Below are 16490 nucleotides of genomic sequence, written 5' to 3' on the forward strand. Positions count from 1 at the left end.
GCACAGGAGGGCTGGGCTCTGTGGGAATAATGGAATAGTTTCACTTAGAACAGAAAATTCATGTTCTGCCAGTGTTTTCCTGCACTTTGAGGTGCAGTTTGAGTGCCAAACACAAGAGGTATGATAAAAGACAATGACACATAGAATCACTTCATGCACTTTGAAGAACAGTTTACCACCTCTTTGTTCTGAAATTAACCTTCATGACATAAATTCAGAGCTTACTTCTAAGTAAGAAGTACGTTTCCATATGCTGAGTACAAAGACCATTCAGACAACACGTTTTAGTTGTGATTCTATTTGATTTTTCTTGTATTCATTTGTTTTTCAGATTTACCTGTGAAGACAGACAGCGAGGTTGCTGTACTCCGATTTCCATTGTCTGCAATCCTTGTGATGCTGAAAGTATACTCAGTCCCAGGAATCAGTCCCTCAACCTCCACAGGGCTGGACTCGTCTTTGGTCAAACTGTCTCTCTGTTTGTCACAGCAGAAGTCTAATTCCAGTGTATACTTAACAGAGTCATCAGTGAGTGGTATACCAAAGGAAACAGTCTCCTGACCAACACTGAGAACTGTTATTTCTGGTGGAGGGACATCTGTCAAAAGAGAAGTGCATCTCAATATATCTCCACATTATAGCATGTATTAATTAGCATTAAATTGGATCAGTCATTTGCTGAACTTGGAACTTGAATTTGTCACACAGTATTATAACTGATATTGTTCTACAGTTAAGTAGGGGTGTAACAAATCACCACCGATAAGTGGACGTCTGGACCGATCTAAATGTACTCTGAACTGGTCAATGGCCTGATTTTAAAGTTATGAAGAGGTTAAGTGAAGCTGCTATGCTGCTACTTCCCCACAGTGTTCTAAAACTCTTGTAAAAGTTGAAAGGTCAGCACGAGACTCTCCGGAGATGGGGCACCAAAACGTTAGCACTGCGTTGACAAGGAAACAAAAGCAACATTGCTGACAATGCTGACAAGATTTACAACATACCGTTGAATCTAAAATGAGAAGTTTGGAAATGATTTGGATTTCATAAGAAGAATGGAAAATTTGACAAAAATTAGGCCTTTTATAAACTCAGTAGAACAGTGTTTAGGTACAGTGATAGCACCTAGAGTATCTTAGCATTCACCTGGTGAAACCTGTGCAGACGACGAGGGATTCTAGTAAAGCTACCACTAGCAAGAACGCGCAAGACAAAGACACAGAAATTTAACACTTTTTACAGCCACCACTCGGTGAGGTCTAAGGTAATCACAGCATCTATAGCCTGTTTTAGTGAGAAGGACTTACAACCTGTCTGCTTTTGTACTTGTTGCTATCATTAGCTGTATTCAGTGACTGCTGGTAATACTGCACACTGTTAACTGTCACTGTATACTGAAATAATGTGAGGAATTGAATTACTCTGCAGACTGTTTACTTTATACTGACAGTTGCAGCACAGTGGTCTGATTGTTAATCACAGGTGTGATTTTACACATTGATTATTACTAGGAAGCAGAGGATACAGTCAGGGACATCCAGTCCAGAGAGGTTCACTGCAGATAGACCTAGCTCAGAAATATCTGGCTCATAAAGATCAAGACAACAGGATAGTCTTCCCTTAGATCCAGGATGAGACAACAGATGTCTTTTTTATACACTGAGGTATAAGCAGATTAAGATAAAGTTATACATAAAAGTAAGAAAAATACATAGTATTCCCTGGACTTTAGTGACCATCAATCAATATCTCTACCGACCCAAATCTCCCAAAGAGAGTTTCTGTGTTGGTGGACTACTTGAGGGCAGGGGTCTTAATATTGCTTTAATTTCACTTGGAGTTTTATTTCTATGGGATTGTATTTGATTTCATGTAGTATAATCCTCTTGGTGCCCCTACTTATCCAAATTTAATTTGAAAAATAGAATTCTTCAATTTTTGATGCACTTGTGATTTTCTTTAACTTACTTGTGTGTGCAGATGTTACAGCTGGCTTGCTTTTTCTTCCATTCCTCAGTTGTGCAGAAACCTGCAGAGAGTAACACTCTCCTGGACTCAGGTTGCTGAGAGTCAGGTTGTTTGTGTCTGTTGTCATCTCTTGCACAATTTCACCCTCATGGCAACACATTACAATGTAACTCTCCACCTCACCAGCAGGGGGGTCCCATCGCAGAGAGAGTGACTGACTGCTGACCTGATAGACTGCAATCTGCACAGGAGGGCTGGGCTCTGTGGGAATAATGGAATAGTTTCACTTAGAACGGACAATTCATGTTCTGCCAGTGTTTTCCTGCACTTTGAGGTGCAGTTTGACTGCCAAACACAAGAGGTGTGGTAAAAGACAATGACACATAGATTCATGCACTTTGAAGAACATTTTCCCACCTCTTTATTCTGAGATGAACCTTCATCTCTCTATAAAAGCAGGGCATCTCTGTCTGTGTGTGTGTGTGTGTGTGTGTGTGTGTGTGTGTGTGTGTGTGTTTGATAGTCAAATATCTCTGCGGATCAGGATCACACTGACCTGAGACTTTCAACATGGCTGCTGCGTGGTTCAGTGGTGTGCATCTAAGCATTTGCTTGGACTGCAATGATACCGTAAATAAATTATTTCATAAATGCTTTACAAATTCCGCAAGCATTGTCCACCGGAGCCACCACAGTCACGTGCGCACCAGAGCCAGTCACTGCACACCGTGGCCACGTGCGCACTAGAGCCAATCACTGCAGTGCTCAAGCCCACGACATACCTGAAGAAACAAGCGGATTGATACCTGCAGCCACGCGAGCTGGACCGGGATTTTGCCGGCGGTTCGGTCCCTTCTGTTCTGTTCTGTGCATCCAAACTGACTGTTGTGGATTAATGAGATTAAACAAGTCCGGACTGAGTCTTTTCGGGTCTGAGGAGATCCGGAGACGCGCGGACAACAAAGTGGAATCGGAATCTGTGGATGTTCGTGTGTAGCTAGCCGCTAGCTAGCAGCTAGCTGCGAGCCGCTAGCTACACGGCCCACAACCCGAGGCGGCAAACCGGACGCATCAGCACGTCCAGAACCGGACCTAGGGTAAATAATGTCCGCCACGCTTTTTCGCGAACATTGCCATCACGTTTGCTTTGTGTCTGGTGCAGAAGAAATGGTAAATACGGGCTTTTGTCACGAAAGTGTCCAAGCAGCAAGTTTGGTTGTTGAGGAACAGGAAGTTGTGGGAGGGACCTAGGCGGAAGATTGACAGGCCGAACGACGGTCAGTGTAGAGACAGCGATATTGAGAGTTGAGAGATTTGTGACATTTGGCGTGTTTGGAGTGTGTAGTTAGGGTGTTATGTAGTGTTTGGTGTAGTGTGTTTAGTGTGTAGTGGAGTCGGTTTTTTGTTTAATGAGTCAGAACAATGAGAAGATGCTGAATGTGGAGCAGGCAGTGCAGCTCTTTATTCAGCTGGAAGGAGCTCAGGCAGACCTGAGCATTGCCTGCATTTAAATGTAAATAGTTACATACAACTTCGTCAATGTTAAAAATGTATGCACATCTTTAGCAAACAACAATTTCTATTTGCAACAAATTTGTGGTTTTCACAGTAAAAAAATCTAACTTTTTCTACTCGGATTTTATGTTATTTTTTGTGATTTTAGGTCCATTGTGTTAATACAGTATGTCAAAATAAAAAAATAACTGTACAGTCACACATGTGAGGTTGTGCTGAAAATAATGAGACCAAGTAAATAGTTTTTAAGGTGAAATATAATGGCAAAATCAAAAATAGTCAAAAACGGCCAATTGTACCCTTGAATATCGGATTTCACAACAAACCTAAATATCCCTGACGCCCCACCTTCAAACACAGCCTCATTTGGCCATCCATGAAAAAGCTTCTTAACCTCCCACTTTTCTATAGGAATACACTTTTCTTACGGGCACTGCACTAGTAACATAAATTCAGAGATTACCTCTTAGTAAGAAGTACATTTTCATATGTTGAGTACAAAGACCATTCAGACAACACTTTTTAGTTTTAGCTCTGTTTGATTTTTCTTGCATAAATTTGTTTTTCACATTTACCTGTGAGGACAGACAGCGAGGTTGCTGTGCTTCGATTTCCATTTTCTGCAATCCTTGTGATGCTGAAAGTATACTCAGTCCCAGGAATCAGTCCCTCAACCTCCGCAGTGCTGGAGTCGTCTCTCATCAAACTGTCTCTCTGTGTGTCACAGCAGTAGTCTAATTCCAGTGTATACTTAACAGAGTCATCAGTGAGTGGTATACCAAAGGAAACAGTCTCCTGACCAACACTGAGAACTGTTATTTCTGGCGGAGGGACATCTGTCAAAAGAGAAGAACATCTCAATATATCTCCACATCATAGCATGTATTAATTAGCATTACATTGGATCAGTCATTTGCAGAACTTGAACTTGTGGCACAGTATTATAACTGATATTGTTCTACAGTTAATTAGGGGTGTAACAAATCACGGATATGAATCGTAAATCTGTTTTAATGTTACAGATACGACTACACTGATAAGTGGACGTCTGGATGGATCTAAAAGTACTCTGAACTGGTCGATGGCCTGGTTTTAAAATTGTGAAGAGGTTAAGTGAAGCTGCTATGCTGCTACTTCCTCACAGCGTTCTAAAACTCTGGTCAAAGTTGAAAGGTCAGCACGAGACTCTCAGGAGATGGAGCACAGAAACGTTAGCATTGCGTTGACAAGTAAACAAAGGCAATATAGCCGACAATGCTGACAATATTTACAATATACCGTTAAATCTAAAATGAGACGTTTGGAAATGTTTTGGATTTCATGAGAAGAACGGAAAATTGGACAAAAATTAGGATGTTTATAAACTCGGTGGAACATTGTTTAGGCACAGTGATAGCACCTACAGTATCTTAGCATTCACCTGGTGAAACCTGTGCAGACGACATGTGATCCTTGTAAAGCTAGCACTAGCAAGAACACGCAAGACAAACACACAGAGATTGAACACTTTTTCCAGACACCACTCGGTGAGGTCTAAGGTAATCACAGCATCTATAGCCTGTTTTAGTGATAAGGACTTACAACCTGTCTGCTTTTGTATGTATTGCTATCATTTCTATGACTCTGTGGTGGCATCAGCAATTTTCTATGGAGTAGTCTGCTCGAGCAGCAGCATCTCAGCAGTAGACAGGAGGAGACTTGATAAACTTATCAAGAAGACCAGCTCCATCCTGGGATGCCCTCTTGACTCAGTGCAGGTGGTGGGAGAGAGCAGGATGATGAACAAGCTGTCATCGCTACTGGTGCAGGAGTCCCACCCCCTGCAGGTCACTCTCACAGCACTGGGCAGCTCCTTCAGCAACAGAGTGATACATCCTAAGTGGGTGAAGGAGAGGTATCGCAGGTCCTTGCTACCTGCTGCTGTCAGACTGTACAACCAGTCTGTACAAAGTCATTTCAACACCCGTATTTATTATCTATATTTAAAATCTGTATATAAATATTTGCTGTTCATTATTGCACTATATCATGTAAATATGTATATACATCAATTCTGTGTTCTTTCCATTTTAATTACATTGTCTATTTTATGTTGTCTTTTGTCAATTTTGCTATAGCTCTGTTCTTGTAACATTCTGATACTGCTGCGACAAACACATTTCCCCGTCTGTGGGACATGGAAGGATTTCTGATTCTGATTAGCTGTATTCTGTGACTGCTGGTAGTATTACACACTGTAAACTGTCAATGTTGACTGAAATTATGTGATGAATTGAATTACTCTGCACACTGTTTACAGTTTACTGACAGTTGCAGCACAGTGGTCTGATTGTTAATCACAGGTGTGATTTTACACATTGATTATTACTAAGAAGCAGAGGATACAGTTAGGGACATCCAGTCCAGAGAGGTCCACTGCAGATAGACCTAGCTCAGAAATACCTGGCTCATAAAGATCAAGACAACAGGAAAGTCTTCCCTTAGATCCAGGATGAGACAACAGATGTCTTTTTAATACACTGAGGTATAAGCAGATTAACATAAAGTTATACATAAAAGTAAGAAAAATACACAGTATTCCCTGGACTTTAGTGACCATCAATCAATATCTCTACCAACCCAAATCTCCCTAAGAGAGTTTCTGTGTTGGTGGACTACTTGAGGGCAGGTGTCTTAATATTGCTTTAATTTCACTTAGAGTTTTATTTCTATGGGATTGTATTTGATTTCATGTTATATAATCCTCTTGTTGCCCCTACTTGTCCAAATGTATTTTGAGAAATAGAATTCTTCAATTTTTGATGCACTTGTGATTTTCTTTAACTTACTTGTGTGTGCAGATGTTACAGCTGGCTTGCTTTTTCTTCCATTCCTTAGTTGTGCAGAAACCTGCAGAGAGTAACACACTCCTGGACTCAGGTTGCTGAGAGTCAGGTTGTTTGTGTCCGTTGTCATCTCTTGCACAATTTCTCCCTCATGGCAACACGTTACAATGTAACTCTCCACGTCACCAGCAGGGGGGTCCCATCGCAGAGAGAGTGACTGACTGCTGACCTGATAGACTGCAACCTGCACAGGAGGGCTGGGCTCTGTGGGAATAATGGAATAGTTTCACTTAGAATGGAAAATTCATGTTCTCCCAGTGTTTTCCTGCACTTTGAGGTGCAGTTTGACTGCCAAACACAAGAGGTATGGTAAAAGACAATGACACATAGAATCACTTCATGCACTTTGAAGAACATTTTACCACCTCTTTATTCTGAAATGAACCTTCGTAACATAAATTCAGAGATTACCTCTTGGTAAGAAGTACATTTTCTTCTGTTGAATACAAGGACCATTTAGGCGACACTTTTTAGTTTTAGTTCTATTTGATTTTTCTTGTATAAATTTGTTTTTCACATTTACCTGTGAAGACAGACAGCGAGGTTGCTTTGCTTTGATTTCCATTTTCTGCAATCCTTGTGATGCTGAAAGTATACTCAGTCCCAGGAATCAGTCCCTCAACCTCCACAGTGCTGGAGTCGTCTCTGATCAAACTGTCTCTCTGTCTGTCACAGCAGTAGTCTAATTCCAGTGTATACTTAACAGAGTCATCAGTGAGTGGTATGCCAAAGGAAACAGTCTCCTGACCAACACTGAGAACTGTTATTTCTGGTGGAGGGACATCTGTCAAACGAGAAGTACTTCTCAATACATCTCCACATTATAGCATGTTTAAATTAGTATTAAATTTGATCAGTCATTTGCTGAACTTGAACTTGTCGCACAGTGAAGCTGCTATGCTGCTACTTCATCATTGCGTTTTAAAACTCTGGTAAAATTTGAAAGGTCAGCACAAGACTCCCAGGAGATGGAGCACAGAAACGTTAGCACTGCGTTGACAAGAAAACAAAAGCAACATGGCCGACAATGCTGACATTATTTACAATATACCGTTAAATCTAAAATGAGACGTTTGGAAATGTTTTGGATTTCATGAGAAGAACGGAAAATTGGACAAAAATTAGGATGTTTATAAACTCGGTGGAACATTGTTTAGGCACAGTGATAGCACCTACAGTATCTTAGCATTCACCTGGTGAAACCTGTGCAGACGACATGTGATCCTTGTAAAGCTAGCACTAGCAAGAACACGCAAGACAAACACACAGAGATTGAACACTTTTTCCAGCCACAACTCGGCGAGGTCTAAGGTAATCACAGCATCTATAGCCTGTTTTACTGATAAGGACTTACAACCTGTCTGCTTTTATATTTGTTGCTATCATTAGCTGTATTCTCTGACTGCTGGTAGTACTGCACACTGTTAACTGTCACTGTATACTGAAATGTTGTGATGAATTTAATTACTCTGCAGACTGTTTACTATTTACTAACAGTTCCAGCACAGTGGTCTGATTGTTAATCACAGGTGTGATTTTACACATTGATTATTACTAGGAAGCAGAGGATACAGTCAGGGACATCCAGTCCAGAGAGGTCCACTGCAGATAGACCTAGCTCAGAAATACCTGGCTCATAAAGATCAAGACAACAGGAAAGTCTTCCCTTAGATCCAGGATGAGACAACAGATGTCTTTTTTATACACTGAGGTATAAGCAGATTAAGATAAAGTTATACATAAAAGTAAGAAAAATACATAGTATTCCCTGGACTTTAGTGAACATCAATCAATATCTCTACCAACCCAAATCTCCCTAAGAGAGTTTCTGTGTTGGTGGACTACTTGAGGGCAGGGGTCTTTGGTTGCTATGGCGCCGTACAAGGTGGCAGCCTGTAACAGCAGCTCCCGTGGGTTTTCAAGTTTTTTCGTTGTTTTTGTTGTATTTCTGTTCTGATTTTCGCTGAACTTTGGCAACTCTTCTCCAGAGACTGAGAGAAGACGAACAGCTTTCTATTTTTTTTTTTACTTTTATGGCACTTTTTTGTGATGTTTATGCTAACCCTAGCAACGAAGGGTCAGGAGCGCATCATTGAGCGCATTGTTTACACACGCGACCAGCTGATTGCGCTGTGTGAACATGCACTGCTGCCCGGAGCCAGGCCTGAGGTCCTGAAGGAGCTGCGGAGGAGACGCCGTGGCTGCAGAGCCGGAGTGAAATGGAGGGTGAAGAAGAGGAGACACAGACCGGCTGGCGATCGTTATGGGAAACGTGAGGTCTCTGGGGAACAAGATGTACGAGCTCGCCGCGCTGATAAAGTCTCAGAGGGAATATCGTGAGTGCAGTGTGTTGTGTTTCACGGAGACATGGCTTCACTCGCACATCCCGGACCACAGCGTGTCGATTCCCGGCCTCAGCACTGTTCGGGCGGACAGGGACGTGATAAGCAGCGGAAAGAAGAAAGGAGGAGGGATTGCACTGTACGTGAGTGAGAGCTGGTGTAATCCCGGACATGTTCACGTGAAGAAACGTCTCTGTACCTTGAACTGTTGACTGTGGGGATGAGGCCTTATTATTTGCCCCTGGAATTCACGTATGCCATCATTATCGGTGTGTACGTTCCTCCTTCAGCTGATGCAGCGCTGGCCTGTGACGTCATTCACTCCGCTGTTGCCCAGATACAGACGCAGCATCCTAACGCATTTATTGTCATCACTGGGGATTTTAATCACGTCTCACTGGACAAAACCCTTCCAACATTTCACCAGTATGTTGACTGCCCCACCAGAGACTGTAACACACTGGATCTGTTGTATGCAAATGCTAAGGATGCATACAGTCCCACAGCCCTCCCCCCTCTTGGAAGATCTGACCACAACCTGGTTCTGCTGACCCCTAAGTATATGCCTCTTGTTCAGCGGCAGCCTGTCCACACTAGGAGCGTGAGGAGGTGGACTCAGGAGGCTGCTGACGCACTACAGGACTGCTTTGAGTCGACAGACTGGGATGCACTTGTTGAGCCACATGGAGAGGATCTCGACAGCATGACCGACTGCATCACAGAATACATCAGGTTCTGTGAACACACCACCATGCCAACCCGGACTGTACGCTGCTTCCCTAATAATAAGCCGTGGATCACCAATGACCTGAAAGCTCTTCTTACAAGAAGAAGAGGGCGTTCAGGTCTGGAGACAGGGAAGAACTGAGGAGAGTGCAGCATGAACTCAGGGATATGCTGAGGGCCTGTAAAGACGCCTACAGGAGGAAGCTGGAGGCCAAACTCCAGCAGAACAATGTGAGGGATGTGTGGACTGGTATGAAGCAGATCACTAGGTGTAAGGTGAGCGGCAGACAGTCATCGGGCAGCCTGGAGAGGGCAAACGAGCTGAACAGGTTCTTCAATAGGTTCAGCTCACAGCCTTCTGTCATCTCCATGACACCTCCAGACCCCCACACACCCTCACTGCCCCAAATGCTTCCTCCCCTCCCCCCTCCTCCTCCTCTACCTCCTTCTCCTCCACCTTCACCTCCTCCTCCACCTCCTCGTCCTCCACTGAAGACACCAGCAGCCTCCCCCGCATGACTGTGACTGCAGGCCAGGTTAGGAGACAGCTGGAGAGACTCCACCAGCAGAAGGCTGCAGGCCCTGACGGTATCAGCCCCAGGATCCTGAAGACATGTGCCAGCCAGCTGTCCCCTGTCCTACAACACCTCTACAACCTGAGCCTGGGTCAGGAGCGAATACCAGTGCTTTGGAAAACTTCCTGCCTGGTTCCTGTTCCAAAGAAGTCGACACCATCAGACCTCAATGACTATCGACCAGTGGCCCTCACATCTTACGTCATGAAGGTGCTGGAGAGACTGGTTTTGGCCAACCTGAGGCCGCAGGTGAGAGCCCTGCTAGACCCTCTGCAATTTGCTTACCAGCCCCACTTGGGAGTTGATGACGCTGTCATCTACCTGCTGCAACGAGCCCATTCGCACCTGGATGGTGGAGGAGGCACTGTGAGAATCACATTCTTTGATTTCTCTAGTGCTTTTAACACCATTCAGCCACTGCTACTGGGGGAGAAGCTGCGGGTGATGGGTGTAGACGACACAATGATCTCCTGGATTACTGACTACCTGACAGGCAGGCCACAGTTTGTCCGTATGGGCAGTGTTCTGTCTGATGCGGTGGTTAGTGATACAGGAGCTCCACAGGGGACTGTACTGTCTCCTTTCCTGTTCACCTTATACACCACTGACTTTCAGTACAACACCGGGTCGTGTCACCTGCAAAAGTTTTCTGACGACTCGGCTGTTGTTGGGTGTATAAGTGAGGGACAGGAGGAGGAGTACAGGGCACTGGTAGACAACTTTGTGGAGTGGACTGGACAGAATCACCTGCGGCTAAACATCAGCAAGACCAGAGAGATGGTGATAGATTTCAGGAAGAAGAGGAAGACGGCTTTCCAACCTCTGTGCATTCTGGGAAAGGATGTGAAGGCATTGGTGGATTACAAGTACCTGGGTGTTACCATCAACCACAGACTGGACTGGAGATCTAACACTGAAGCTGTTTACAAGAAGGGGATGAGCAGACTACTTCCTGAGGAAGCTGAGATCCTTCAACGTGTGCAGCAAGATGTTGGAGATCTTTTATCAGTCTGTGGTGGCCAGTGTACTTTTCTTTGCTGTGGTTTGTTGGGGAAGCAGCATTGGAGCCAGCGACACCAACAGACTCAACAAACTGATCAGGAAGGCTGGCTCTGTGATTGGCTGTAAACAGGACACTCTGGAGGCTGTGGTGGAGAGGAGGACACTGAAAAAACTGTCATCCATCATAGATAATCCTCTCCACCCTCTCCAGCTCACACTGGTCAGACAGCGGAGCACCTTCTCCGGAAGGCTGCTTCAGCTTCGCTGTCGTAGCAATAGATACAGGAAATCTTTCCTGCCACAATCCATCACTTTATACAACAACTCTCTCACCTCTGCCTGACAGAGAACTCTGGTCTCTCTACTGTTTTGTTGTATATATTATTATTTTTATAGTAAATTTTGCATATTTTGTTTTGTTGTATATATTATTATTGTTATAGTATATTTTGCATATTTTGTTTTGTTGTATATATTATTATTGTTTATTTTTTATAGCACACTGTGCACTGTATATATACACTATGTATATATTGGCTTCTATTTATGTTATGTACAAAGTGTTTTATTTGCTGACCAACTACTGCTGTAACAAAATAATTTCCTAGTCTGGGATCATCAAAGTAATTCTATCTATCTATCTATCTATCTATCTATCTATCTATCTATCTATCTATCTATCTATCTATCTATCTATCTATCTATCTTAATGTTGTTTCAATTTCACTTAGAGTTTTATTTCTATGGGATTGTATTTGATTCCATGTAATATAATCCTCTTGTTGCCCCTACTTGTCCGAATTTATTATGAAAAATAGAATTCTTCAATTTTTGATGCACTTGTGATTTTCTTTAACTTACCTGTGTGTACTTGTGTTACAGCCGGCTCGCTTTTTCTTCCATTCCTCAGTTGTGCAGAAACCTGCAGAGAGTAACACACTCCTGGAATCAGGTTGCTGAGAGTCAGGTTGTTTGTGTCCGTTGTCATCTCTTGCACAATTTCTCCCTCATGGCAACACGTTACAATGTAACTCTCCACGTCACCAGCAGGGGGGTCCCATCGCAGAGAGAGTGACTGACTGCTGACCTGATAGACTGTTATCTGCACAGGAGGGCTGGGCTCTGTGGGAATAATGGAATAGTTTCACTTAGAACGGAAAATTCATGTTCTCCCAGTGTTTTCCTGCACTTTGAGGTGCAGTTTGACTGCCAAACACAAGAGGTATGGTAAAAGACAACGGCACATAGAATCCCTTCAGTCACTTTGAAGAACATTTTACCAGCTCTTTATTCTGAAATGAACCTTCATAAAATAAATTCAGAGATTACCTCTTGGTAAGAAGTATATTTTCTTCTGTTGAATACAAGGACCATTCAGGCGACACTTTTAGTTTTAGTTCTGTTTGATTTTTCTTGTATAAATTTGTTTTTCAGATTTACCTGTGAAGACAGACAGCGAGGTTGCTTTGCTTCGATTTCCATTTTCTGCAATCCTTGTGATGCTGAAAGTATACTCAGTCCCAGGAATCAGTCCCTCAACCTCCACAGGGCTGGAGTCGTCTCTGATCAAACTGTCTCTCTGTGTGTCACAGCAGTAGTCTAGTTCCAGTGTATACTTAACAGAATCATCAGTGAGTGGTATACCAAAGGAAACAGTCTCCTGACCAACACTGAGAACTGTTATTTCTGGCAGAGGGACATCTGTCAAAAGAGAAGTGCATCTCAGTATATCTCCACATTATAGCATGAATTAATTACCATTACATTGGATCAGTCATTTGCTGAACTTGAACTTATCGCACAGTATTACAACTGATATTGTTCTACAGTTAAGTAGTAGTAACAAATCACCAATATGACTCATAAATCTGTTTCAATGTTACAGATACAACTACACCGATAAGTAAACGTCTGTATGGATCTAAATGTACTCTGAACTGGTCGATGGCCTGATTTTAAAATTATGAACAGGTTGAGTGAAGCTGCTATGCTGCGACTTCCTCACAGCGTTTTAAAACTCTGGTAAAACTTGAAAGGTCAGGGCGAGACTCTCAGGAGATGCGGGACAGAAACGTTAGTATAGCTTTTCCAAGGAATCAAAAGCAATATGACCAACGATGCTGATAAGATTTAAATGTACCGTCAAATCTAAAATCAGAAGTTTGGAAATGATTTGGATTTCATAAGAAGAGCGGAAAATTGGGCAAGAATCAAGCCGTTTGTAAACCCAGTAGAACAACGTTAATGTACAGTGAAAGCACCTACAGCAATGGTCCTATTTGTGGCCCCCGAACTGTTACTCCTTCACATTGTGTTTTGGTTGGGTCAGCACGTGTATACCGGGACTTGTCTCCATGCCAACGATACACAGACAGCTGGGTCACTTTCACTTTCGTTTTTGAAGCAGTTTGCATATTGACATTTCACCGGCTGTAGGAGCCTAGATTGCACTAAAATGGCATTTTCTAAGTTCACTGCTAAAAGAAAAGTGGACAGTGAAAATCGTCAATTCAAAGAAGAATGAACTGAAAAATTTGCATTCATTCTCCCTCCAACCAGCACAAGACCCATGTGCTTAATATACCAGGAGACTATAGCTGTGATGAAGATTTCCAATTTGAAACGGCATCATGAGATGAAGCATAGGAATTTTGAGGAGACATTTCCTCAAAATTCAGAGGTAAGAACAACAACAATAAATGCACTGAAATGCAAGTGCTCACTTAGAGCCTAGAGAATTTTGGGTAAGCACAAGAATCCATTCTCAGATGCAGAAATAATAAAAGAATGCATGACTGAAGTGATGGACACAATGTTTGAAGGCAAACAAAAAGAGGAAATATTCAACTATGTATTTTCATTTATGTCAAAATGGAAATTACATTTCATTTTAGTTTGTATTTTTGTTGTTGTTTTGGATGAAAAGGACATTTTGTTTCAAATATTACAGTATTATTGCATGTGGCCTGACCGAATCTTTGTGGCCCTTTAAGATTTGTATTTGAGTACCCCTGGTTTAGACAGTGGACATTTAATCATTTACCACAGCCCTGAGTGTAGGCTACTTCTTGGAGCTTATGTGTTACAAATGCCACCCTGTGGTGTTCAGTGGATGATGCACTGAAGGGCTACATTTTGTGTTGTCAAAATGTGCTTCTTTTGTTTTGTGTATTTCTAATGTCATGGTGTCCTGCAGTCAGCTGAGTAAGCTTCTGGTCTCTCTCTCTCTAGAGGAGTTGACTTTTGATCATTCTGCCACAGTTGTAGCTGCAGAGCCTCATTCAACAGAGAGGCTGAGTGCTTTAAGAATGATGAAGCAAAGATCTACAACAGATTGTGGAGACTGTGGCTTATTTCATGTATTGTTGGTCGTTGTTGTTAAATTGTCTGAGTTTTAGCCTCTTTTGTGGTCATGTTCTAGTTATGCACTTTGGCTGTTAATTGCTGTCAATAAATGGAATGAATTTATTATTTATGAATTTATGGATGTTATGTAGTGATTTGGACATAAGGATGATTCAATGTCAATCCACAGTTGTTGGATTTTTAACATAAAAGATCTTTATTTTAACAGAAGCATGATTTTTACCTTCTTCTTTAACTCTGTTTTTTAAATATCTGATGCCGTACCACTCAGGGTACATTTTAACTGAGTTTTTCTTCAAATATTTTTTACAAAATTAATCACACTACATGAGTATGTTTTTTCTTTAAAATGACAATAATTTCACAGTATAGAGAAATGCTCTTTCCACTGCTGCTTACTGCTCATTTTTCCATGACTATGTTGTTCTCTGACTCACCTTCATGTTCAGAATTGCGTGTCGTCATGCTGTCTGTGTCCATGGTCTCTTGCAGAACTTCTCCCTCTCTGCTTTTGGTCACACTGTTGCTCTAGCTGTGTCCAAATGCAGAGACACTTGCCTTACGCTGACATGATAAGACTGTTGGCACTGTTGATATAAAAATGAACAAAAATTATGCTGACAATGATAACGTTTACGCAGTTACTCACTATCTCATCTAAGACAGTAGTTCCATTTTAATTTACGTATATGTTGGAGCTGTACAAACAAGTTTTTACCTCAGCTGTGGGTACAGTGTCAGTCATCCGTCGGTTGCTCCAGATAATTTAAACTGTTTCTCACTGAAAGTAACGAGATACAATATTTCTATAAATACAACACAAACTTTAAAATACCATGCAGCCTACTTTACTGCATTGTCTTAATCACATCCAGTCATCATATACAAGTCTGAATTTGAAAATGTATCACTTTGGTGATTAGATATGTGTGTCCCTTTATGAAAAGACCCAATCCCCTCTTCCATCACTTGACTTGTTCTTGCAAATACAGACCCACATCCTACAAAAAAAAAATTGGTCAACCATACATGGGCGTAAATCAGCAACACTAAATTGTGAAAAAACTTTTGTCCTGTGTAGACGTTATTGTTTATTGTTTCATGGAAAGATTTAGCATTCCAGGTCCTCCTTCAACCTGCAGCAATGTTGTAAATGCCCCCACTGTCAAGCAGTGTTCTCAGTGCATAATACAAAATGTTCCCCTTTGACACTAGGGAACATTTTTGAGCTCTAGCAAAGGCATGACGGGCAAAACAGGCAAAAAAAAAGGCTACATGTCCAGATTTCAGTTTCTGATTTAGCTGTGTATGCACTGAGGAAGAGCACCTGTTCATATACTTTGCATGCATTTTTATGTGGTCCACAGCACCAGACTGAACATCATTGGTTTAAACTAGAGTAACCACTTTGCGGCTGTATGCTGCGTCCCACCAGTCAAGTCACACGTGACATCCGTGTCTGACAAGACTGATAAGTAGTGTGTAAAAACAATTGTGATGGAGGTGACCACTATATTGACAGTGAGAAACATGCAGTGCGACAAAAATCACCTGAGTCAGCAAAACCAGTGAGGTTGTGTTGGACTATTGATGTATGTCTGTTAGTGTGTAAGTTCACTGAGTGCAACAAAGAAACTGTGTGTTCACATCCGTGGATGATAAAACCGATTCTGACAGAACACAACGTTTAGGCTGTTACAGCTGACTGAATTCAAATATGGAATGGATGTTTGTGCAAAGAAATACATTCTAAACGCAGATGCTTTTCACAGATATTAACCCCATAGCACAGAATAATGTAGGGTTGAATAATGGCCAGAAACGTCTTTCTGCAGAACAATATGCTGTCAGTGCAGTTGAACATTGCCATTTTGGATATAACTGCATGACTTACGACCAAACGTGTGGTCACAATGACCTTTGACCCCAAAATCCTGATCAGTTCATCTTTGATTCAAGTGGACATTTGTGCCAAATTTTCAAAAGTCCCTCTGAGCTTTCCTGAAATGTAACAATAATTGTTTTTAAGAGAGGGTCAGACAATTATGACAATGTTCTTCTTTTCTATCCCTGAAAATAATGTCATGTGTTGTACAGTCTGGGCCTGGTAG

The 16490-nt window shown here is 42.0% G+C and overlaps 1 protein-coding gene across 1 annotated transcript; it reads right to left on the reverse strand.

The window, feature by feature from the left end:
* Positions 1-227: 227 nt before the first annotated feature.
* Positions 228-15130, reverse strand: LOC115589444 (receptor-type tyrosine-protein phosphatase eta-like). Its single transcript, XM_030430285.1, has 8 exons — positions 15098-15130; positions 14817-14966; positions 12454-12714; positions 6312-6572; positions 4059-4319; positions 1969-2229; positions 338-598; positions 228-253 (listed from the first exon to the last, which is right to left on the reverse strand). The coding sequence occupies exons 2-8, from the start codon at positions 14857-14859 to the stop codon at positions 228-230; spliced, it is 1374 nt and encodes a 457-aa protein (XP_030286145.1). The 5' UTR covers positions 14860-14966; positions 15098-15130.
* Positions 15131-16490: the final 1360 nt, after the last annotated feature.

This window comes from Sparus aurata, chromosome 10, assembly GCF_900880675.1.
Source record: "Sparus aurata chromosome 10, fSpaAur1.1, whole genome shotgun sequence".
Classification (NCBI taxonomy): domain Eukaryota; kingdom Metazoa; phylum Chordata; class Actinopteri; order Spariformes; family Sparidae; genus Sparus; species Sparus aurata.

Excerpts from the sequence above, each read along its gene's own strand:
- LOC115589444 (XM_030430285.1), bottom strand. The coding sequence starts at position 14,859 with ATGGACACAGACAGCATGACGACACGCAATTCTGAACATGAAG. Across the intron at positions 6,573-12,453 it reads CTCGCTGTCTGTCTTCACAG|AGCCCAGCCCTCCTGTGCAG; the intron begins GTAAATCTGAAA and ends TTATTCCCACAG. Across the intron at positions 2,230-4,058 it reads CTCGCTGTCTGTCCTCACAG|AGCCCAGCCCTCCTGTGCAG; the intron begins GTAAATGTGAAA and ends TTATTCCCACAG.